General features: G+C 40.9%; 1 protein-coding gene and 1 long non-coding RNA gene across 5 annotated transcripts; both read left to right on the forward strand.

The window, feature by feature from the left end:
• The first annotated feature begins 67 nt into the window (after window positions 1-67).
• LOC118242441 (uncharacterized) lies at window positions 68-9,334 on the forward strand. Of its 2 annotated transcripts, none has more exons than XR_014117145.1 (6): window positions 68-590; window positions 5,451-5,547; window positions 5,947-6,080; window positions 6,726-6,749; window positions 7,320-7,353; window positions 9,224-9,334. It is a non-coding gene; the product is annotated as an uncharacterized LOC118242441 (long non-coding RNA). The 2 variants fall into 2 exon arrangements; XR_014117146.1 differs by lacking the exon at window positions 68-590 and adding an exon at window positions 5,054-5,209.
• Window positions 9,335-12,798: 3,464 nt separating this feature from the next.
• Window positions 12,799-25,330, forward strand: LOC118242440 (uncharacterized). Of its 3 annotated transcripts, XR_014117144.1 has the most exons (7): window positions 12,799-13,321; window positions 15,592-15,644; window positions 16,150-16,191; window positions 17,031-18,750; window positions 22,721-22,744; window positions 23,316-23,349; window positions 25,220-25,330. XR_014117144.1 is itself a non-coding variant. In XM_081697289.1 (6 exons), the coding sequence occupies exons 1-6, from the start codon at window positions 13,047-13,049 to the stop codon at window positions 25,224-25,226; spliced, it is 435 nt and encodes a 144-aa protein (XP_081553415.1). In that variant the 5' UTR covers window positions 12,799-13,046; the 3' UTR covers window positions 25,227-25,330. The 3 variants fall into 3 exon arrangements, 2 of the variants coding, with proteins under 2 accessions (XP_081553415.1, XP_081553416.1); XM_081697289.1 differs by lacking the exon at window positions 17,031-18,750; XM_081697290.1 differs by lacking the exons at window positions 16,150-16,191; window positions 17,031-18,750.
• Window positions 25,331-26,477: the final 1,147 nt, after the last annotated feature.

Here is a 26,477-nt window from a genome sequence, read left to right on the forward strand (position 1 = left end):
ACCACCAGGAGGAGACCGAGAGATTGGAGCAATACATCAGGGAAGCATCATGAAACTCGCCTTGGAGGACTGGAGACATTGGCTGGAAGGAGTACAACACCCCTTTACGGTGATAACCGATCACAAAAACCTGGAATACCTCTAAACTACTAAGAGTTTGAATTCCAGGCAGGCTCGGTGGTCACTCTTCTTCTCCCAGTTTGTTTTCCGTGTCACCTACAGACCGGGAGAGAAGAACATAAGGGCGGACGTGCTCTCCCGGCAGTACAATGCTGAAGCTCAATCGACCAGCCAAGAACCAGTTCTCTCTCCCTCATGCTTCTTCTCCTGGGATCTAGACCGCAGCATAGAGGCCGATATCCCGCGTCCACACTACCCACCAAACCGACTCTATGTTCTGCCCAAGCACCGTGCAGCTCTCATCACATGGGCGCACACGTCGATGGGAATGGGACATCTGGGATCAACACCCACGGCACCATTGTTGAGTGCACGCTACTGGTGGCTGGCGATGCACAAAGACGTGGTCAGATATGTAACATCATGCAAAGACTGTGTTCGCAGCAAGATGTAGTGCGCCGCATCTGCAGGTAAGCTGCTCCCTCTACCCACTCCCATGCGTCCATGGCCCCATATTTCCATAGACTTTGTTACAGACCTACTGGTCACTGAGGGGAACACCGCCATATTGGTTATTGTTGACCGCTTTTCTCGGTTGGTCCGATTCATTCCACTGAAAGGGTTACCCACGGCGTTGGAAACAGCAGACCTGCTCTTCCGCCATGTGTTTAGACAATTCGGGTTGTCTGAGGATATTGTTTCGGACAGGGGGCTCAATTTATTTAGTGTGAAAGAGCTACTGGGGAAACTGAATATCACTGTTAGTTTAACCTCTGGTTAGCACCTCCAGGCGAACGGGCAAGTGGAGAGAATAAATCAGTAGCTGAGTAAGTTTTTATGTTTATACTGTCAACAGTATCCTGAGACATGGAGCGCGTAGCTTGCCTGGGCTGCGTATGCGCAGAATTTTTCATGCCGGGATGAAACTTACCCCTTTTGAGTGTGTTCTAGGCTACCAGCCTCTGCTGTAGCCCTGGAATCACCCTGTGTCTGACCAACTGGCTGTGGAGACATGGTGTCAGTGCAGTGAACAGGTTTGGGAGGAAATACACCGAACTTGTGTTTTGCTATTGCAGCCTGCAAGAGAAAGGTGGACAGGCGGCATTGAGCAACCCCTCGGTTCGTACCTAGACAAAAGGTGTAGGTCGCTACCAAGGACGGTTGGACTGGTCCTTCAGGCAAACTCAAGGCCAGGTATGATGGTCCATACACCGCAACTGGTCAGGTGAACAAGGTAACCTACCAGATAGGCTTGCCTGGAAATGGTCGGGCATCAACGGCCTTCCACGTGTTGGCTCTGAAGCCAGTGGTAGATAGTCCCATCTCAGAAGAGGAGAATCCTTCAGGGGCTCCGCCCCCACCACTGAAGGTCAAAGAAGCATCGGCTTAACGGGTCTGTGCCCCGCTCAATTCATGAAGCAGGGACTCCAGATTGTAAAACCTAGTGGACTAGCTGGGGTATGGTCCAGAGGAGCGTTGTTGGATACCAGCCTCCCAAATATTAGACCCGGACCTTATCGCCTCCTTTCACAGGGAACACTCACTGAAACCTACTCCCGTGATGTAGCTAATTGCTTTTAGCAATATCTTTATTAACAAGGTAGAAACATTAAGCTCTCACAAACAATTAGATGGTCAGTCTAATTTGCAATTTTGTTAACAGTATCATAAGGGATTGTCACGGTACGGCCCCTCCTCCCAAACGTCTCCCTGTGTGTGTGTGTGTGTGTGTGTGTGTGTGTGTGTGTGTGCGTGTGTGTGTGTGCGTGTGCGCGTTCATCTGTATGGCCACGTCCTCCCAGTGTTTCACACCTGCTCCTCATTGTGTATCATTAGTGTGCATGTATATAAGTCTGGTGTTTATGAGTGTTGTTGATGTTTGAACCCGATTACCCTGCTAGCCACGCATTCGTCTTTGTTTTGTGTCACAATAAATGTTTTGTTGTGGTTGACATGACTCGTCCCCGCATGCTGCTTTGCCTACTAAAATAAAGTTAACCAAAACAGCACAGATGTTGCTCTCTTCTTCAGATCACTCATCTGCGGTATTAATAAACTGAAGGGAATTTTTAAAATGGCAGTTTCCTTGCTTTCCAAACCAATATGTCATATTTTTAATTAATGTTCATTAATATGTTATACTTTAGAAAGAGTCCAAAATTATAGCCTTGTCTAAAAATTTAAATTCAGGTTTAAATGGTTTTAATTGTAGACCTATACTCCCTGTGCTTAGTAAGACATTAGAAAACATCATTTTTAATCAAATATTAAATTATTCTAGCAGAAATGTATTACTTACAAAAGCAGAGCATGTGTATGGCCCAGGGCACACTACTGGCCCTGCATTAGTACACATAACTGATCAATGGTTAACACATATGGATGAAGATATACTACTTAGAGCTGTGCTCTTGGATTGTACTGCAGCTTTTGAGGTCACTGATCATAGTATTCTTATTGCTAAGCTTCAGTGTTATGACTTTTCACCTTTAGCTCTTGTTTAGTGAAGTTACCTCTATGGCAGAACAAAGTGAGCATTTTCAGTTCTTCTGATGGCAAAAAGTACCTTGCTGTGTCCTGCTGGGGGGCTGCTTGGGTCCACTTTTATTTTTCATTTTTATGAATGATTTACCACATAATAAAAATTCCAAAATAGTTATATATGTTGAGAGACAATCTATATGTTGGTCTGTTAGGTATAATGGGTAGTAATAAGTTAGTAATAACATTGTTAGAACTTGTATTTGGTAGCATGAATGTTCAAGTGAACTCTACAATACTCAAATGGTCTATAGACTGGATGAGCAGATCCAGTTGAGCAGGTCTGCTCAGTTGAGCAGATCACTAAGACCAAATCAGACAATTTATTGTCCATGTCTGATTGAGTTGATTACATTGTTTCAATGGTGGGAAACGCCATTGTAACTTTTAGGAAATGTTCTCCATATGTTTCATCTTCTGTGGCTATGCCAATAGTGTGAACCAGTAGGAACCAGTGGGTTTATGTGGTCTCCTGCCATGCCCTCATCTTGCCTCGTCCCTCCATCCAGTGATCTGCATCTCTCCTGTCATTCCCTCACCAATGTCTCCTTCCTCCATCCAGTGACTTGTATCAAAGGCCTTGCAAGTGACCAGCTCTGCCCAGCAATCACCCAGAGAATAGCTCTTATCTCTTTGTTCTCTGAGTCATGGATTCATTTGCCACCATATTTACACCTCTCCTAGCATTCTTTCTGTAGTCTGTCACTGAAGTAACGGAGGTCCAGAGTTAAACCATTTGCTGTTTACTTACATTGTAAGTGCATTGGCCTTTGCCTGTTAGTTAACCTGTGCTGTATTAGTCTGTTCACTTGTCCATAAGTGAACTGGTGACTTTGGTGACTTGGATGGTTTATTTCTCATTGCTCTTTTAATAAACAAATCCAGCACATGCATACAGTCTCCAATTCATTACAGCTACTTGCTCAAGAAAACATGAAATATCTCTAAATTGTAATGTTCTCTCAACTTATTGTGAAAATTGCAGATAAGTGAACACTCATTAGCAGGTTTGTAATAGCCACAAGTGCTCACAGATATAATTATTCTCATAACCCACATGATGGTAGCAAGGTTAATGTCAGTGTCGATAATATGATTTAAGCTATATAAACAAGCAAACATGAAGAAATACAGATATAAAGCATTTCCTTCCTGATACAGTGGCATGTTATGCCTGTATTGCAGTGAACTTTCTGTCTTACTCAGGGTGGGATGTCAAGTTCTTAAAGCCTGCTTACAGCCTTTAGTACGATTGACATAACCCCTTATATGTGGCATATGTGTCTATTTTATGTGAGCATATTAGCATGAGAAAGAGATCCTGGGAGAGAGGTTATCCGTCCTAATCTTTGGTGTAGACAAAGTTCCAGCCACACAGTTAATGAGAGAGGATGTTCTCTTATTTGTATTTCTTTTACCAACATTCACAGTTGTCTGCACTGCTGGCAGAGAGATCAATGAATTAATTCTAAAATGATGCTCATAAAACTGCTAAGAGAAGTGGTTTCCCCAAGCTTCATACTGACCTATACAGACACACAGATATACACACCCCCACACATATACATACGCAAACCCATGCGAGTAATTGCCAACTACGCTCACACACTACCACAGAAAAATTATTTCATTACCATAGGGTAAGAGGTGTTGTAGCCTAGCATCCTCCATGTGAAGACATGTTTTATTATGCTGAATCTATAGCACAGTTAGGTAAATATATTTACATTTTTGTTTTTCAGCAGAACCCTAAAATGATTAGGGATTGACTTTCAGTGAGCTTAGCATTTAGAATTAAACCCCATTCAATTTTTAGATAGTTTATGCCCTTGGTTGATACATCAGGATACACATATTTTTAGATTTGTACTTATCTCTCCTTCACACACACACACACACCCACCCACAGACACACACACACGTGACAGTGTGCAAGAGAGGACATTGTAAACATTACTTTTCTTGTCTCTTATAAATTCCCTACATGATTACTGTAAAATATACATTCTTTCTGAAGTCAGTAATGCATTGAATTATTAAGTCATCTATTGTGTTACTGAACTGTTGTTTTAGCTCTTTCTTCAGAACTTTGAATTTTTATATGAAACAAGTCCCATGATGTTAAAGTGTCAGACCAAAATGTTTTGAACCGTTTGGTTATTGCTGAGCTTACCTCCTCTTTATTGATGATGTCACTGACAACAGCAGCAGAATTAATTCTGAGGTTGAATTCTGAGGTTGAATTCTGAGCAGAGTTACAACTGCTTAGATCCAATCTAATACCTCAAAACTCAGTGTACAGTATTTCACCTTGATGACTAAAAAGAATAGGCAGAGCCTCCACTCCACCCTTTATATCATGGCCTAACCTAGACTAGGTCACAACAAAGAGCCAAGAAGTGGAATATTCCAGACAACAAAACAAAAAGGCAGAAATTGAAAATGGCTTCATTACTGACCTGACAGAGCATCACCAGAAAGGATATTCTCTAGTGACGTCTATGTGTGTCTATATGGAGAAGGATAATGGAGAAAGATTTGCAATGATGTATAAATCAAGACTACTTTATTTAAATATTATGTTTATTAAAGATTACATATTATGATTGTTGGTTTATTTACATATGTTTATGTTCATAAGCTGATATACTTGTGTGTCCTTTTACACCATAAATCACAGTAATGCTTTGAGTAATGCAAAAATTGTGCAGATTATATGACCTTTGCTTCATATAGGAGAAAAAAATATTATACTGTTCTGAAGATATAGGTGAAATTTGTCTCTGCAGGTCCTGCCTTTGTGCCCATACGTTTGTTTCAGAACCTGTATGCGATGTTCTGGTATCACTCCCACTTTGAAAGGAGGCTCATGGGTTACACATACCGGTAAGTGACCTTTATCTTTTAGTAAATCATTAAAATGCAGACACCATCACATGCCAGCTGCCGTCCATGCCATTAGTAACAGAGACAAATGTGTCTAAACATTTCCAACTTATAAATTGTAATAGCAGAGGAAATATATTTACAATAAACGATTTACTTTATGTACGATATGAAAAATATCATTTGTGTTCGTTTTTGATTAGCTTTATCGGCGTATATGTACAGCTATTTTACTTTACACTTAGGTATGTTTCTATTTGCCGTTAGCTATGTTTCTGTTTCTTTCTAAAGATTTGTATGATTGTCATTCACAAGAAAGAAAAGAAAGAAAGAAAGAAAGAAAGAAAGAAAGAAAGAAAGAAACCAATAGGTTATTTTTTTTTTAAATGTTTTTTTAAGTTTAATCACGTCTACTCACCCCCGCCCTACCACAAGTCTGAGAGCATCCAAGTTGCCGTGGTATGCCGCCCACAACGTCGGAGTCATCCCATCCTCGTCCGGGGAATTCAGGTCTTTACGCGTGGCCTTTTTGAGTAAGTCCAAGAAGCCATCTCTGGCCGCGCGGTGATATTTGTCATTCATCACGTTTAAAATATCAAGTCGGGCTAATAATTCGACATTTGCCTCTTAAAGAAAGCAGCATTTGATCATTTTGAGTCCAGGTGGCTCTTTGAGTGGAGAGGGCAGGTTGTCATGGGAGCACGAGGGCTTGGATGGTTCGTGATGTCCGGAGAAAACAATCTGTGTTGAGAAACGAAGGGCTTCTCAATTGGTGAAAGCGATCAGGTGGTAGTTTTCAAAAGGGCTCTGATTCCTAAACTTTTACGCAGCACGCACACACATTGGTATGTGCATGAAAGCAAGAAGAAATCGCTCATATATATATATATATATATATATATATATATATATATATATATATATATATATATATATATATATATAAATACTTTGTTTGTAGAGTTGATGAAGCACCTGTGAGAATTTACAAAATGTCAGTTTAAAATGTGAGAAAGTCCTGTAAAAATGAAAGTGAAAGTGAAAACCCCTATAAATTTACATCAGTTGAGGTATTCCCCCACAATCCAGTCAATTGCTGCAAGAGCAAATATAAGAAAATGAATGTGGAAGTACTAATACTCCTATAAATTGGGATAATTTGTTGTTCCTCTTTTCAGAATTGAAGCAAACAAAAGAGACAGGTAAGATCCATGCCGTGTTAATGGTTTATGTTTATGTCTAGTTAGATTTCTAACATCACTCCTAATTAATGGGCATTTATTCAGTGTCAGTATGTTCCAGACATTGCATGTGGTAGTTTGCTTTTTTTTTCTCTCTCCACATAGTGATTTTACAATTTGAATAATTTTGTTAATTAATTTTTTTGTTTTAAATAACATTTTAATTTAAGTCTATGAAAAGATATAACCTGTGTTTTATAGGTTTCATATTCCATTTAGTTTAATATTCAACATGTAGCTATGATTACATTTGAATGGTTAGAATATATTATATACATGAATATATAATTTATTATGCATTCTAGATTTATAGTAAATGTTACCAAAGATCTTAGTTTCTTCTCATAAAACTTTGCATTGCCTTTGTAAATATATTAAGTATGATATACAACATGGAAGGGGTTCATTAAGACATGGGCATAGCAACAAATTCAATATTAAGTAATGACAAAGTTTTAAACAAAGAAAAGCTAAACTAAGTTAAATAAAAATGGCACTAACGTATACTCCATGGGTTTACTTTCTTTCCAGTTGTTATTTTCCCACATCCCCAAGATGAGCCAAGGTAATGCAACAGAAGTTAAACATGCTTTTTGCTTTTATATATCCTGTGCTAGAGCTTTGTTGCAAAGACAAAAATACATGAATGATTATTCTACTGGGCTAATATTTTTTAATTTTGAAAATTCAGGACTGTCAGCACTGTCTGGTAATAAATGAACATATATTTAATATTTAGTTTCTTGATTATTATTGATTTATTCTAGTTTTCCAAAGGACCAATATGTGTCCTTAAGCACTGTGTTACCATCCTGTAGCACAGAAGCAGGGTTCTTCTGATAGTGCTGTAATAAGAAGTGACACAGCACCCCCTAGAGTTAGTCTGCACAATTTTGAAAAAAACAGTACTATTCTCCATTAGTTCTACACAGAGAAATTTTTAATAATATAAGGAAACAGATTCCAGTACATCAGCTAGTACATCAGAACCGCAGATAACAGTTTATGCACAAAATACAAAAATATATGCATTGCTCAAGGGAGTGGTTAGTACGTCCTGACAGATGCCTGTGAAGTTGGATGTATCACTTCCACTGTGTCAGGCGACGGATGAAGGATCTGAGAGAGGAAACTATTCCGAGCAGCTTTTCGGTTTGCTTATTCAGTGATCACTGCTTATTCTTACACAACAAGCTCTGTGTGTGGACCCTTTTTCAGGCTCTGACAACCTGACAAAATTCAGCATAAAAGTAGGCATTAATTAACCACAGAAAATGAAACTACGGCATGGAACTAAAATAGACGAGACAGGGAAAAGATGGAAGCTGGGAGAGACAAATCGTGATAATTGTAAATGAAAATTCAGCTCTGTATGGTGTTAAATTAACTTATATTTAGATTCTGGATGTTTTATTCATTTATTTTTCTACTTTTCCGCATGACCAATAGAAACTCTATGTTTCCTTAAGCACCGTGTTATCATCATATAGATCAGGAGAAGCCGAAGCACCCCCAAGAGTTATTAATCTGTGCAATTTTGAAAATAGCAGTTCTACTCCCATATTAGTTACACACAGTGAAATTCTTAATAATATTCTAAATAATAGTTTAAGAATAGTGTCCGCTTCGTTACCGCTCACCGTTACAATAGTTTAATAATAGTCTAATAGTTTAAATTTAATTTTGCTCACTTTAATTTTTACTTATTTTAGTTAGTACATCACAATCACATATAACAGGTTATGCACAAAATACAAAAGAAAATGTGCATTGCTCAAGGGAGTGCTCACAGACAGATCAAAGATACACACAAAGTACCAGTACATCCTACCTGATGCCTGTGAGAGTGAATGTATCACTTCCAATGGGTCAGGTGACAACTCTGTCACAACTCTACCCTGTCCCTCCCCTTCTGTTTGCTTTATCTTGTGTCAGTCCTGCCATGCCTTTTTTCTTACTCTGCCCCACCTTTGATTTTTTTGTTGTTGGTTCTGGTTGCCTTTCTGTCTTGCCATGTCATGTACTATTCTTTTTTTCCTTAGCCCCGCCCTGGTTTACTCCTCCTTGGGCATTGTTTCCAGCTGATTGTAATTACCCTCATTTAATCCTGTGTATTTATACCCCTCCATTCTTTGTCAACCGTGAAGTAATTGTTTTGCTGTCTGCATGGTTCAGTGTTGGTCTCGCCTGGTTTCTGATGTTGCTTAAACACTGAAGAGCTAAGGATATTTGGTTACACTGTGCCCTAGACACTGGAGTATGGAAGCAACATTAAAGAGGCTTTAAAACCTTTGCTCTTGCAACCTGCTTTATCTATCTCGTCATTACAAACATTCAGCCACACACCTGCTACCACAGTAAAAAGTCTCTAAAATAATCTTACAGAAAACTATATTCCCAAATTATTTACCCTTTTGACTTCTTTTTAATTGCAGATCGTGATGTGAAACGTCTTGCTGTGAATGTTAACCCTGAGGGCATTCTTGATGTGATCGATTACTATGACAGGCCAGGAGGTGCATATGCTGAAGGACCGTATGCCAACGCAGACACATATGCATATGCCTTTACTGACAAACCAGGACAACGTGTCCCAAAAGCTGGAGCTGTAGTTGAAGCTGGAGTAGGACGAGCTGGAGCAGAGTGGAGCATCTTTGAAGCTGAAGCCAAAGGGCCAAACGCTTCTGCAGCTGCTCAGGCTAATGTCCTGGGAGCGAGTGCCATGGCACGGGCTGAGGTTGGAAGTGCATCAGCTTCAGCTGGTCCAGTTAAAGTGACCGCTGGTCTGGGAGTGGACACAGGTGTAAGAGCTGGTGCTGATGGAGTAGAAGTTAAGTTCCTGGGTACTGGTATTAAAGTTGGTGAAACTGGTGTTGGGGTTTCAGTGCTTGGAAGTGAAGTAAGTTGCGCAATAATGTAACTGAAGAACAAAATCTTATCAGAACTCTATTTTTCTTGTGAAAAGGTTTGAAATCAATCAAGCAGTGAATTTGAAGTGTTTGGAAGGGATTGATTTCATTCTGAATAGTTCTCAGTACATCTAACATTTGAGGACTGCTTTAAAATGGTCTTCTTTTACCATGTAACCATGTAAAATGATTTAAAAAAATAATAAAACAACTTACAGAAAAAAAAGAATGCTGTCTTAAATTTGTATTTGTCCAAATCCTCATTAGCCAGCTAAAGGGACAGCTACAGTGACAGATGAAGGGACAAATACTGCTGGCTTAAGAAGGCCTCATAGTGCTGAGTTACTGTAACGTTTCCACTTGGAACAAGCGAGAGGCCGAATGCCTGTGCAGGGGGCAGTTTATTAACAGAGGAAAAACACAATCACTGAGGGCAAAATAACAGGGGCAAGGAGAAAACACTGAGGCAAAATGATACACAAACTAAACAAATGGAAAAGCAACGGCAAACCAACGAGCATAATTAAACACGACAGAACAAATGTAACTTACCAAAATAACCAACAAAGTAGTAGCTGGGAGAGGAACCAGACTATACACAGGAACAGACAGGAGTTCAGGTTAGACGGAGATGATGCAGAGGGCTACACGATGCAGAGACAGGGCCAAAGGGAGGAGCCAGGGATGACAAGACAGGACCGGAAACAGACGGGGAAACACAAGGAGCAACCAAGGAAGGGACAGGACCAGGGGCAGGACTAGTAATGCAGCTGGAACAGGAGGTGGGTGTAGAGTCAGGAGAGGAGAGGGGACATGCTGGTAGCAGGCACAGACGTGTGAACAGGGACAGAAGCAAAAGCAAAGACAGAGGAAAGTATATCAAGTACGACCAACATAGGAACAGGAACAAGGTACACAATAAGCATGGATATAAGCACTGGGACAGGTAAGGAAGTAGCAATGCCACATGGCAGGGTAACGGGTCTCACTATGTTCACATGAACAGGCTTGGAGCCATAGACAGGAACCTAGACAAAATTGGCAACAGAAACAGGCGGCCACCACTAGGCCGGGAACAGGACCAGGATGGGCAGTGTCTCTCGTGCCCGGGACCAGAACTTGGTCAGGACAGGTGGCGTCTCTCGCGCTGGGGGCTGGATCCGGCCGGGCAGCGTTTCTCACGCCGGGGGCTGGAACTGGATCGGGCCTGGCAGCTTCTCTCGCGCCGGGAACAGGACCAGGACAAGGATGGGCGGCATCTCTAGCGCCCGGACCTGGACTGGTGGTGTCTCTCCTGCCTGGAACATTCATTGCGACAGCATCCACTATGCCAGGCACAGGAACAGGACCTGTTAACAGCCGGAAGAAACCTTCCACCGTTCTAGCTTCCTGAGCTCTGTGCTGGAAGATTATCTCCGCCCACGGCAGTGCTTTACCCCGAAGAAAGATCTTTATGAAGAGCAACTTCACTAGTTCTGGGGGTTTAGGGCAGGTCAGGTACTGGAGATAGATGCGGCACTGCGTAATGAATCTCCCCATCGACTTGTCCTCCCCACCATACTTACTTGGAGTCGCCATAAGAGAGGGCAGTACCAGGGGCTTCCCATCCTTGAGCATGGAGAGCAGAGTCTTCATATAACCCAACTCTGCCTCAGGGAGTAATCCAGTGTCCCTCGTTGTGTGGCGTGAGGGTTGCTGAACCGGAGAGGACTGAACACGATGCGACGGACCGAAGCCCTCCTGCTGCATTCTCTTAGTTAGGTCGGTTATTCTGTAACTTTTCCACTTGGAACAAGCGAGAGGCAGAATACACGTGCAGGGGGCAGTTTATTAACAGAATGAACATGGGAGCAGGGAGAACAAAAACACGGACCGGAATCAAGGAACAGATGAGGGGTGGCGAAAACGAAACTAAGGAGCGCAACCTGTTAACTCTTGTTCCATTCCTAATGTTTTAGGACAACCATTAATGGCACACCAAAATATGAATCTACTCACAAATGTATTCCTTTAATAATGTTTGATATTTGTTCTAAATGAGACAATTCCATGAGTTAATTAACATCCAACTTGTCTCAGTATTTAAGTGGTCCTTCCTTTAAGTGTTGTTTTAGCCTGTTACAAGTCTGAACTGTGTGGAACCCGTTTCTGTGTTCTGTGTTGACTCTGTTTATGATTTCTTGGATTTTCTCTGTGTCTTTGTGTCTTACTGGGTTAGATTATTTGTTGTGTTTCTATGTTTTCTTTTCTTTGGGTAGTGAATTTAGCAACAAACCAGCACATTGATTCTTCACACTCATACTTGCAAATTTTTATAGCAGATAACAGGATTAATTTCTTCAAGGTTTTCAAATTCTAAATGCATTTTGTGTAATAATATGGAGAATCCTTAGTGTTAACAACATGGCTAGTCTTTTTTATTATCCCCCACACAGAACACACTGCAGCACATATCACTCCACTCCTTCCGTACTCTCTCTGTCACAATAAATGGCCCGGATATATACACTACATAAGTGCTTACCTGGGGAATTTAAACTCACCCACAGGCAACAGGAAAATCAACAAAATAGCTTACATATCCAATAACACAATGACACAAAAATAATTCAACTGCAGAGTTTTAAGAAAGTATGCTCCACTAAACCCAATCATACACTGGATACAGTTGATACCATAGCATTCAGAAATACTATACATTGAAACTAAAACTGTGTGCAAAATATTGTTATGGCAATATTGTAAATGCACTCTTACCGACACGTGAATCGATACATAGACGGATATAACCGATTATCCTTTACCTAGTGTGAAACTGATCCTTTAAGTGCAGTATTTAAAATGTTTCTTTTGGGCCATGCCTCTCCAGTCCACATTGATAGAGAGCCCTGACACTGACAAAGGAATCACCGTTCCTTGGGAGTATCGAGACTTGGCAGAGGTTTTCAGTACAGTGAAGGCTACACAGCTACCTCCCCATTGTGACTGGGACTGTGCCATACGTCTGAGGGAGGGGGCTGTACCACCTAGGATTACCACCAGGAGGAGACCGAGAGATTGGAGCAATACATCAGGGAAGCATCATGAAACTCGCCTTGGAGGACTGGAGACATTGGCTGGAAGGAGTACAACACCCCTTTACGGTGATAACCGATCACAAAAACCTGGAATACCTCTAAACTACTAAGAGTTTGAATTCCAGGCAGGCTCGGTGGTCACTCTTCTTCTCCCAGTTTGTTTTCCGTGTCACCTACAGACCGGGAGAGAAGAACATAAGGGCGGACGTGCTCTCCCGGCAGTACAATGCTGAAGCTCAATCGACCAGCCAAGAACCAGTTCTCTCTCCCTCATGCTTCTTCTCCTGGGATCTAGACCGCAGCATAGAGGCCGATATCCCGCGTCCACACTACCCACCAAACCGACTCTATGTTCTGCCCAAGCACCGTGCAGCTCTCATCACATGGGCGCACACGTCGATGGGAATGGGACATCTGGGATCAACACCCACGGCACCATTGTTGAGTGCACGCTACTGGTGGCTGGCGATGCACAAAGACGTGGTCAGATATGTAACATCATGCAAAGACTGTGTTCGCAGCAAGATGTAGCGCGCCGCATCTGCAGGTAAGCTGCTCCCTCTACCCACTCCCATGCGTCCATGGCCCCATATTTCCATAGACTTTGTTACAGACCTACTGGTCACTGAGGGGAACACCGCCATATTGGTTATTGTTGACCGCTTTTCTCGGTTGGTCCGATTCATTCCACTGAAAGGGTTACCCACGGCGTTGGAAACAGCAGACCTGCTCTTCCGCCATGTGTTTAGACAATTCGGGTTGTCTGAGGATATTGTTTCGGACAGGGGGCTCAATTTATTTAGTGTGAAAGAGCTACTGGGGAAACTGAATATCACTGTTAGTTTAACCTCTGGTTAGCACCTCCAGGCGAACGGGCAAGTGGAGAGAATAAATCAGTAGCTGAGTAAGTTTTTATGTTTATACTGTCAACAGTATCCTGAGACATGGAGCGCGTAGCTTGCCTGGGCTGCGTATGCGCAGAATTTTTCATGCCGGGATGAAACTTACCCCTTTTGAGTGTGTTCTAGGCTACCAGCCTCTGCTGTAGCCCTGGAATCACCCTGTGTCTGACCAACTGGCTGTGGAGACATGGTGTCAGTGCAGTGAACAGGTTTGGGAGGAAATACACCGAACTTGTGTTTGGCTATTGCACCCTGCAAGAGAAAGGTGGACAGGCGGCATTGAGCAACCCCTCGGTTCGTACCTAGACAAAAGGTGTAGGTCGCTACCAAGGACGGTTGGACTGGTCCTTCAGGCAAACTCAAGGCCAGGTATGATGGTCCATACACCGCAACTGGTCAGGTGAACAAGGTAACCTACCAGATAGGCTTGCCTGGAAATGGTCGGGCATCAACGGCCTTCCACGTGTTGGCTCTGAAGCCAGTGGTAGATAGTCCCATCTCAGAAGAGGAGAATCCTTCAGGGGCTCCGCCCCCACCACTGAAGGTCAAAGAAGCATCGGCTTAACGGGTCTGTGCCCCGCTCAATTCATGAAGCAGGGACTCCAGATTGTAAAACCTAGTGGACTAGCTGGGGTATGGTCCAGAGGAGCGTTGTTGGATACCAGCCTCCCAAATATTAGACCCGGACCTTATCGCCTCCTTTCACAGGGAACACTCACTGAAACCTACTCCCGTGATGTAGCTAATTGCTTTTAGCAATATCTTTATTAACAAGGTAGAAACATTAAGCTCTCACAAACAATTAGATGGTCAGTCTAATTTGCAATTTTGTTAACAGTATCATAAGGGATTGTCACGGTACGGCCCCTCCTCCCAAACGTCTCCCTGTGTGTGTGTGTGTGTGTGTGTGTGTGTGTGTGTGTGTGTGTGTGTGTGCGTGTGTGTGTGTGCGTGTGTGCGTTCATCTGTATGGCCACGTCCTCCCAGTGTTTCACACCTGCTCCTCATTGTGTATCATTAGTGTGCATGTATATAAGTCTGGTGTTTATGAGTGTTGTTGATGTTTGAACCCGATTACCCTGCTAGCCACGCATTCGTCTTTGTTTTGTGTCACAATAAATGTTTTGTTGTGGTTGACATGACTCGTCCCCGCATGCTGCTTTGCCTACTAAAATAAAGTTAACCAAAACAGCACAGATGTTGCTCTCTTCTTCAGATCACTCATCTGCGGTATTAATAAACTGAAGGGAATTTTTAAAATTGCAGTTTCCTTGCTTTCCAAACCAATATGTCATATTTTTAATTAATGTTCATTAATATGTTATACTTTAGAAAGAGTCCAAAATTATAGCCTTGTCTAAAAATTTAAATTCAGGTTTAACTGGTTTTAATTGTAGACCTATACTCCATGTGCTTAGTAAGACATTGGAAAAGATCATTTTTAATCAAATATTAAATTAATCTAGCAGAAATTTATTACAAAAGCAGAGCATGTGTATGGCCCAGGGCACACTACTGGCCCTGCATTAGTACACATAACTGATCAATGGTTAACACATATGGATGAAGATATACTACTTAGGTTGTGCTCTGCAGCTTTTGAGGTCATTGATCAATATATTCTTATTGCTAAGCTTCAGTGTTATGACTTTTCACCTTTAGCTCTTGTTTAGTGAAGAGTTACCTCTATGGCAGAACAACGTGAGCAGTTTCAGCTTTTTTCTGATGACAAAAAGTACCTTGCTGTGGTTGGGCCTTGCCTGTGCTTGGGCCTTCATTTTGAGAGTTCAGGAAGTTAAGCTCAGAAAGTAAATGTCACTACCGTTTTGCTACTTCCTTACATTTATCTTTCGTGCATTTTGAAAACGCTCTTATCCAGAGCGACTTACAAAAGTGCTTTGTCATTTACTCACAGATCATTTGCTGTACCTCTATTCAGAAACATACAGAAATATACAGAAGAGACAGGTAAGACCAATTCATTGGTTTATGTTAATGTCTGGTTAGATTAATGGGCATTTCTTTGTCAGTATTTGTTTTACTTTGCATGTGGTTTGCCTTTTTCTCTCCCCACATACTGATTATACAATTTGAATAATTATGTTTTAGTTTTAAATTAGATTGTAATGTAAATCTATGAAAAAATATAACCTTTCTTTTATAAGTTTCATACTTCCAGTAGTGTCTTAACTACATCTACATTTGAATGGTTATAATGTGTTATAGAAGTGAATTAATAATTTATTATGCATACCACATTTTTTAAAAGTGTTTTTTTTTTCCTCATATTTTTAACTGCATTTGTAAATATATTAAGTATGACTTACAGCATGGTTGCACTATGTGAGGGCTTAGTTAAGACATGGGTATAGCAACAAATTCAATCAAATGTAATAGCAATGTTTTAAACAAGAAAATACTAAACAAATTTAAATAAAAAAATGAGAAAGCAGCACTGTCGTATACTCCGCAGGTTTACTCTTGCCAGTAGGTATTTTCCTCAAGATGGGCCAAGGTAAGGTAACAGAAGTCGAACTTGCCTTTTACTTTCATTTATTTTGTACTAGAGCTGTGTTGTAAAGAGAAAAAATGCATGAATGATGATTCTATGAATTGGGCTAATATTTAAGCATAACTGTTGTAACGGTGAGCGGTAACGAGGCCGACACGTGCGGAGAAGAGTGAGATTTATTAAGGGTATATCCAAAGTCGTAGTCGTAGAGCCAGTCCAGGGTCAAAGAGCCAACACGGAGATTACGGTGATACATGATGAAGCCAAAACATAAGTACACGAAGGCAAACAGGGGAAGCAGGCTACAACAGATACTAGTAAATAACACATGGAGGTAAGGAAAAACAAACAGTTAAGATAACACACGGGCAAACAAACGCAGGCTTCGAAAAACAGACGGGCTTTCTAACACAGCCAAACATATACACGCAATCATATAAATCCATTCAAACAAACACAATGAACAGCCCAAACACAGGGACTCATAGAGGGTGAGCAATTAAACGAGAGGCGGAGAAAATGAAACTATGGCAGGACACTATTCCAAACAAGTTTTCAGTTTGCTTATTCAGTGATCACTGCTTATTCTTGCAGAACAGACTCTGTGTGTGGACTCTCTTTCAGGCTCTGACAACCACACAAAATTCAACATAAAATTAAGAATTCATTAACCACACACAAGTATGACTAGTTTTAATGTGCTGCTGGTGTACTTGGGTAATCTGTTCACACCTCAGACAACACTCAGCTATGTCCCCGCTACCACAGTAGAAAGGCTTTAAAATGATCTTACAGACAACTGTATTCCCTACTTACCTGTTTTGAATTCTCTTTAATTGCAGTTCTTGATTTGATCGATAACCATGACAGACCACTAAATATAGGCAGTGATTGTCACTATGCTGGCACTGGCAAATATAAAAATGGCTTTACCAAGAAACAAGGAAAACGTGTCCCAAAAGCTGGAGTCATAGCTGAGGTTGGAGTACGACGGGTTCGAGCAGAGAGGAGCATCTTTCAAGCTGAAGCCAAAGGGCCAAATGCTTCTGCCCAAGCTGAGGTCAATCTGCTGGGTGCGGGTGCTGTGGCCCAGGTTGGGATTGGAAGTACAACAATTTCAGCTGGTCCACTCTCAATTTCAGCTGGTCTTGAAGCGAATATTGGTGCACATCTTACCCCTCAGAGCATTCTTGATGTGATTGATTACTATGACAGGCCAGGTCGTGCATATGCTGAAGGACTGTATGCCAAAACAAACACATATGCATATTTCTTTACTGACAAACCAGGACAACGCATCCCAAAAGCTGTAGCTATAGCTGAAGCTGGAGTAGGACGAGCTAGAGCAGAGTGGAGCATCTTTGAAGCTGAAGCCAAAGGGCCAAACGCTTCTGCAACTGCTCAGGCTAATATCCTGGGAGCGAGTGCTATGGCTCGGGCTGAGGTTGGAAGTGCATCAGCTTCAGCTGGTCCGTTTAAACTGACTGCTGGTCTGGGAGTGGACACAGGTGTAAGAGTTGGGCTTGGTGGAGCAGAAGTTAAGTTATTGGGTACTGGCATTAAAGCTGATGAAACTGGTGCTGGAGTTTCAGTGCTTGGAAGTGGAGTAAGTTGCGCAATAATGTAACTGAAAAACAAAGTCTTATCAGAACTCTGTTTTTCTTGTGAAAAAGTTTGAAATCAATGAAGCAGGGAATTTGAAGTGTTTGGAAGGGATTGATTTCATTATGAATAGTTCTCAGTACATCTAACATTAGAGGACTGTTTTAAAATGGTCTTCTTTTACCATGTAACCATGTAAAATGATTTAAAAAAATAATAAAACAACTTACAGAAAAATAAGAATGCTGTCTTAAATTTGTATTTGTCCAAATCCTCATTAGCCAGCTAAAGGGACAGCTACAGTGACAGATGAAGGGACAAATACTGCTGGCTTAAGAAGGCCTCATAGTGCTGAGTTACTGTAACGTTTCCACTTGGAACAAGCGAGAGGCCGAATGCCTGTGCAGGGGGCAGTTTATTAACAGAGGAAAAACACAATCACTGAGGGCAAAATAACAGGGGCAAGGAGAAAACACTGAGACAAAATGATACACAAACTAAACAAATGGAAAAGCAACGGCAAACCAACGAGCATAATTAAACACGACAGAACAAATGTAACTTACCAAAATAACCAACAAAGTAGTAGCTGGGACAGGAACCAGACTAGACACAGGAACAGACAGGAGTTCACGTTAGATGGAGATGATGCAGAGGGCTACACGATGCAGAGACAGGGCCAAAGGGAGGAGCCAGGGAAGACAAGACAGGACCGGAAACAGACGGGGAAACACAAGGAGCAACCAAGGAAGGGACAGGACCAGGGGCAGGACTAGTAATGCAGCTGGAACAGGAGGTGGGTGTAGAGTCAGGAGAGGAGAGGGGACATGCTGGTAGCAGGCACAGACGTGTGAACAGGGACAAAAGCAATAGCAAAAACAGAGGAAAGTATATCAAGTACGACCAACATAGGAACAGGAACAAGGTACATAACAAGCACGGATACAGGCACTGGGACAGGTAAGGAAGTAGCAATGCCACATGGCAGGGTAACGGGTCTCACTATGTTCACATGAACAGGCTTGGAGCCATAGACAGGAACCCAGACAAAACTGGCAACAGAAACAGGCGGCCACCACTAGGCCGGGAACAGGACCCGGACGGGCAGTGTCTCTCGTGCCCGGGACCAGAACTTGGTCAGGACAGGTGGCGTCTCTCGCGCTGGGGGCTGGATCCAGCCGGGCGGCGTTTCTCATGCCGGGGGCTGGAACTGGATCGGGCCTGGCAGCTTCTCTCGCGCCGGGAACAGGACCAGGACAAGGATGGGCGGCATCTCTAGCGCCCGGAACTGGACTGGTGGTGTTTCTCCTGCCTGGAACATTCATGGCGACAGCATCCACTATGCCAGGCACAGGAACAGGACCTGTTAACAGCCGGAAGAAACCTTCCACCATTGTAGCTTCCTGAGCTCTGTGCTGGAAGATTATCTCCGCCCACGGCAGTGCTTTACCCCGAAGAAAGGTCTTTATGAACAGCACCTTCACTAGTTCTGGGGGTTTAGGGCAGGTCAGGTACTGGAGATAGATGCGGCACTGCGTAATGAATCTCCCCATCGACTTGTCCTCCCCACCATACTTACTTGGAGTCGCCATAAGTGAGGGCAGTACCAGGGGCTTCCCAGCCTTGAGCATGGAGAGCAGAGTCTTCATATAACCCAACTCTGCCTCAGGGAGTAATCCAGTGTCCCTCGTTGTGTGGTGTGAGGGTTGCTGAACCGGAGAGGACGGAACACGATGCGACGGACCGAAGCCCTCCTGCTGCATTCTCTTAGTTAGGTCGGTTATTCTGTAACTTTTCCACTTGGAACAAGCGAGAGGCAGAATACACGTGCAGGGGGCAGTTTATTAACAGAATGAACATGGGAGCAGGGAGAACAAAAACACGGACCGGAATCAAGGAACAGATGAGGGGTGGCGAAAACGAAACTAAGGAGCGCAACCTGTTAACTCTTGTTCCATTCCTAATGTTTTTGCCAAATACGCTCACACAGTACCACAGAAAAATTATTTCATTACCATAGGGTAAGAGGTGTTGTAGCCTACCTAGCATTCTCCATGTGAAGACATGTTTTATTAGGCTGAATCTACAGCACAGTTAGGTAAATATATTTACATTTTTGTTTTTCTGCAGAACCCTAAAATGATTAGGGATTGACTTTCAGTGAGCTTAGCATTTAGAATTAAACCCCATTCAGTTTTTAGATAGTTTATGCCCTTGGTTGATACATCAGGATACACATATTTTTAGATTTGTACTTATCTCTCCTTCACACACACACACACACACACACACACACACACACCCACAGACACACACACGTGACAGTGTGCAAGAGAGGACATTGTAAACATTACTTTTCTTGTCTCTTATAATTTCCCTACATGATTACTGTTAAATATATATTCTTTCTGAAGTCAGTAATGCATTGAATTATTAAATCATCTATTGTGTTACTGAACTGGACTTGGATGGTTCGTGATGTCCGGAGAAAACAATCTGTGTTGAAAAACGAAGGGCTTCTCAATTGGTCAAAGCGATCAGGTGGTAGTTTTCAAAAGGGCTCTGATTCCTAAACTTTGAAATTTTACGCAGCACGCACACACATTGATATGTGCATGAAAGCAAGAAGAAATCGCTCAGTAAAACCTCTAGTAACTCACGCTCTGCAATAGTTTTGCCTTAGACCAGTAACATTTTCTTCAGTCATTTTGACTCAGCAGTTGGCTAGCTGCATTCTGTGGTGTCAGATGCCACGTTAAGATGACAGTACAGTCGAAATGTTGCAGAATAAACGTCTTGGCATACAAGATGATCTTCTGTTGTATTTGAATTCCTCCAGTGGAACTGTTTTGGCATTATGAGAAAAAATCTGAGAAACAGCTAACCAAAATCAACATATATGATATGAATATATTAATTTGCCCAAAGGTGGTATGACTAACATGGATTTATGCATATATAGTACAATAGAATCTGGTCATAATAGTGATAGCCAAGGGGTCCTACTCGTATGTGGTAGTGCAATTGTTTTGGCATTATGGAAAATTTCTGATAAATAACCAAACTGTCTCCAAGTCCCTTTAACATCATTAGTATTTTAATATGGATTCATGAAGAAATGGTACAGAGAAATCTGTCCAAAATTACTCTGCTGATAGCCAAGGGTTCCAACGCATATGTGGTAGTGGAACTGTCCAGACATTATGGGAAAATTCAGAAAAATATGTAACCATACTGTGAATTAAATTGGCATGTAAACATCATTACAAATACAAGGACTTCAATACAGATTTATTAAAAACTGGTGCATTATAATCTTTTCAAACTTGGTCTGGTGATAGCCAAGGGCCACAACTCAGTACCCCCTGCCCTGCACACTGGCAACATTTCATTATCGACTACAACTGGCAGTCAAGCTCTATAATAAACTTCTGATAAAAAATCATATGCATGGAGACTAGTTCAGATTCAGATGGGGACCAGGAACGTTAGGAAGGAAATGCCGAAGAAAGCGTAAAAAATTGCTCGAGAAGTAAATGGGGAAGCTGGGGACTACGCGGGAACATGCGTATATACGCATAGATAGTTCAATCAAGTAAACTCTATGTTGTACTTTGAAATGTTGTAAAAGTGTATGTCTTCATCAAAGCTAGTCAAAAATACGCATGTCTCTTTTTCTCTTTGCTTAGGGAGAATTGGATTGCGGTGAGCAGCGAAATACCGTAAAATCGCGCATATAGTCGCATTTGAATTTAAAACTCGGATAGGTTGACTGCGGTGTTGAAAGCTGCATGAATGTGTGGATAATTATTTTTCCAAATAACCTAACTATGATAGCTAACGTCAGTAGTAATAGCAATTGATTTAGCATTCGCAAACTGACCAATTTTCACCAAAAATATTTGTTTCCACTGGGCTACAGATGTAGGTAAAAAATAGCAATTGTAAAAACGTAAAATATTTAAGAATTTCACTGTCCAGGAATTTGAAATTAGGTATCAAAACAAGGGCGCACACTCATAAGTAAAAGTGAAACTCAACGTAAGAAACTCGAGTTTCACTGCGATAACCCAGTATCACGCCCAGTATTACAGCATCCCACCAATATGCATTACACTTTAGGGTTTTATACTGGTCTCTGTACAGATCTCTTGGTCTCGAAATCTGTGCCTTTTAGAACTCAAGCAAAGCACAAGACAGGTAAATATTCACAAAAATAATGTGTTTATAATGTGATATTATTCTTATTATTGTTTTTATTTATTATTAGTATTTTTATTATTAACCCCGAAATCCTGCTCTATGGAGTATGCTTACTCATTTTGTTTGTCCCTTTTTGTAGGAAAGGTATGTTTTGCTATCATTTGTTGTTGATGGCTTTTTTTGGTGTTTTGAAATGACTCGTAGATCTGATCCTGCTTCGATTCCTGTAGGTGGTCAACGGTTTTACATTATATGCATTAATGCTTCAGTGCTTGGTGCCTTGATAGAAATATTTTCTTTTAAAAGGGGGTAGAGCTGTAGGCAATCAAAATATGCTAAAATCTATCTATCTATCTATCTATCTATCTATCTATCTATCTATCTATCTATCTATCTATCTATCTATCTATCTATCTATCTATCTATCTATATATATGTATATATATATATATATATATATATATATATATATATATATATATATATATAATATATATATATAGTTTGCAGAGTTGATGAAGCACCTGTGAGAATTTACAAAATGTCAGTTTAAAATGTGAGAAAGTCCTGTAAAAATGAAAGTGAAAGTGAAAACCCCTATAAATTTACATCAGTTGAGGTATTCCCCCACAATCCAGTCAATTGCTGCAAGAGCAAATATAAGAAAATGAATGTGGAAGTACTAATACTCCTATAAATTGGGATCATTTGTTGTTCCTCTTTTCAGAATTGAAGCAAACAAAAGAGACAGGTAAGATCCATGCCGTGTTAATGGTTTATGTTTATGTCTAGTTAGATTTCTAACATCACTCCTAATTAATGGGCATTTATTCAGTGTCAGTATGTTCCAGACATTGCATGTGGTAGTTTGCTTTTTTTTTTCTCTCTCCACATAGTGATTTTACAATTTGAATAATTTTGTTAATTAATTTTTTTGTTTTAAATAACATTTTAATTTAAGTCTATGAAAAGATATAACCTGTCTTTTATAGGTTTCATATTCCATTTAGTTTAATATTCAACATGTAGCTACGATTACATTTGAATGGTTAGAATATATTATATACATGAATATATAATTTATTATGCATTCTAGATTTATAGTAAATGTTACCAAAGATCTTAGTTTCTTCTCATAAAACTTTGCATTGCCTTTGTAAATATATTAAGTATGATATACAACATGGAAGGGGTTCATTAAGACATGGGCATAGCAACAAATTCAATATTAAGTAATGACAAAGTTTTAAACAAAGAAAAGCTAAACTAAGTTAAATAAAAATGGCACTAACGTATACTCCATGGGTTTACTTTCTTTCCAGTTGTTATTTTCCCACATCCCCAAGATGAGCCAAGGTAATGCAACAGAAGTTAAACATGCTTTTTGCTTTTATATATCCTGTGCTAGAGCTTTGTTGCAAAGACAAAAATACATGAATGATTATTCTACTGGGCTAATATTTTTTAATTTTGAAAATTCAGGACTGTCAGCACTGTCTGGTAATAAATGAACATATATTTAATATTTAGTTTCTTGATTATTATTGATTTATTCTAGTTTTCCAAAGGACCAATATGTGTCCTTAAGCACTGTGTTACCATCCTGTAGCACAGAAGCAGGGTTCTTCTGATAGTGCTGTAATAAGAAGTGACACAGCACCCCCTAGAGTTAGTCTGCACAATTTTGAAAAAAACAGTACTATTCTCCATTAGTTCTACACAGAGAAATTTTTAATAATATAAGGAAACAGATTCCAGTACATCAGCTAGTACATCAGAACCGCAGATAACAGTTTATGCACAAAATACAAAAATATATGCATTGCTCAAGGGAGTGGTTAGTACGTCCTGACAGATGCCTGTGAAGTTGGATGTATCACTTCCACTGTGTCAGGCGACGGATGAAGGATCTGAGAGAGGAAACTATTCCGAGCAGCTTTTCGGTTTGCTTATTCAGTGATCACTGCTTATTCTTACACAACAAGCTCTGTGTGTGGACCCTTTTTCAGGCTCTGACAACCTGACAAAATTCAGCATAAAAGTAGGCATTAATTAACCACAGAAAATGAAACTACGGCATGGAACTAAAATAGACGAGACAGGGAAAAGATGGAAGCTGGGAGAGACAAATCGTGATAATTGTAAATGAAAATTCAGCTCTGTATGGTGTTAAATTAACTTATATTTAGATTCTGGATGTTTTATTCATTTATTTTTCTACTTTTCCGCATGACCAATAGAAACTCTATGTTTCCTTAAGCACCGTGTTATCATCATATAGATCAGGAGAAGCCGAAGCACCCCCAAGAGTTATTAATCTGTGCAATTTTGAAAATAGCAGTTCTACTCCCATATTAGTTACACACAGTGAAATTCTTAATAATATTCTAAATAATAGTTTAAGAATAGTGTCCGCTTCGTTACCGCTCACCGTTACAATAGTTTAATAATAGTCTAATAGTTTAAATTTAATTTTGCTCACTTTAATTTTTACTTATTTTAGTTAGTACATCACAATCACATATAACAGGTTATGCACAAAATACAAAAGAAAATGTGCATTGCTCAAGGGAGTGCTCACAGACAGATCAAAGATACACACAAAGTACCAGTACATCCTACCTGATGCCTGTGAGAGTGAATGTATCACTTCCAATGGGTCAGGTGACAACTCTGTCACAACTCTACCCTGTCCCTCCCCTTCTGTTTGCTTTATCTTGTGTCAGTCCTGCCATGCCTTTTTTCTTACTCTGCCCCACCTTTGATTTTTTTGTTGTTGGTTCTGGTTGCCTTTCTGTCTTGCCATGTCATGTACTATTCTTTTTTTCCTTAGCCCCGCCCTGGTTTACTCCTCCTTGGGCATTGTTTCCAGCTGATTGTAATTACCCTCATTTAATCCTGTGTATTTATACCCCTCCATTCTTTGTCAACCGTGAAGTAATTGTTTTGCTGTCTGCATGGTTCAGTGTTGGTCTCGCCTGGTTTCTGATGTTGCTTAAACACTGAAGAGCTAAGGATATTTGGTTACACTGTGCCCTAGACACTGGAGTATGGAAGCAACATTAAAGAGGCTTTAAAACCTTTGCTCTTGCAACCTGCTTTATCTATCTCGTCATTACAAACATTCAGCCACACACCTGCTACCACAGTAAAAAGTCTCTAAAATAATCTTACAGAAAACTATATTCCCAAATTATTTACCCTTTTGACTTCTTTTTAATTGCAGATCGTGATGTGAAACGTCTTGCTGTGAATGTTAACCCTGAGGGCATTCTTGATGTGATCGATTACTATGACAGGCCAGGAGGTGCATATGCTGAAGGACCGTATGCCAACGCAGACACATATGCATATGCCTTTACTGACAAACCAGGACAACGTGTCCCAAAAGCTGGAGCTGTAGTTGAAGCTGGAGTAGGACGAGCTGGAGCAGAGTGGAGCATCTTTGAAGCTGAAGCCAAAGGGCCAAACGCTTCTGCAGCTGCTCAGGCTAATGTCCTGGGAGCGAGTGCCATGGCACGGGCTGAGGTTGGAAGTGCATTAGCTTCAGCTGGTCCGGTTAAAGTGACCGCTGGTCTGGGAGTGGACACAGGTGTAAGAGCTGGTGCTGATGGAGTAGAAGTTAAGTTCCTGGGTACTGGTATTAAAGTTGGTGAAACTGGTGTTGGGGTTTCAGTGCTTGGAAGTGAAGTAAGTTGCGCAATAATGTAACTGAAGAACAAAATCTTATCAGAACTCTATTTTTCTTGTGAAAAGGTTTGAAATCAATCAAGCAGTGAATTTGAAGTGTTTGGAAGGGATTGATTTCATTCTGAATAGTTCTCAGTACATCTAACATTTGAGGACTGCTTTAAAATGGTCTTCTTTTACCATGTAACCATGTAAAATGATTTAAAAAAATAATAAAACAACTTACAGAAAAAAAAGAATGCTGTCTTAAATTTGTATTTGTCCAAATCCTCATTAGCCAGCTAAAGGGACAGCTACAGTGACAGATGAAGGGACAAATACTGCTGGCTTAAGAAGGCCTCATAGTGCTGAGTTACTGTAACGTTTCCACTTGGAACAAGCGAGAGGCCGAATGCCTGTGCAGGGGGCAGTTTATTAACAGAGGAAAAACACAATCACTGAGGGCAAAATAACAGGGGCAAGGAGAAAACACTGAGGCAAAATGATACACAAACTAAACAAATGGAAAAGCAACGGCAAACCAACGAGCATAATTAAACACGACAGAACAAATGTAACTTACCAAAATAACCAACAAAGTAGAAGACAAAATACAGGGCTTAAATAATCAATACAATCAGGTACAGAACAGACTCAGGTGAACATGGGAACAGGGAGAACCAAAACACGGAATGAAGGAACAGATGAGGGGTGGCGAAAACAAAACTAAGGAGAGGAACCAGGAAGTGCAGGAAAACCATGACAACAGCGACGCCAGGAGGGCAACCATTCCTTACAGAACCCCCCACTAAAGC

The sequence above is a fragment of the Electrophorus electricus genome, chromosome 15 (assembly GCF_041902795.1).
Source record: "Electrophorus electricus isolate QZ-2024a chromosome 15, ASM4190279v1, whole genome shotgun sequence".
Taxonomy (NCBI): Eukaryota; Metazoa; Chordata; class Actinopteri; order Gymnotiformes; family Gymnotidae; genus Electrophorus; species Electrophorus electricus.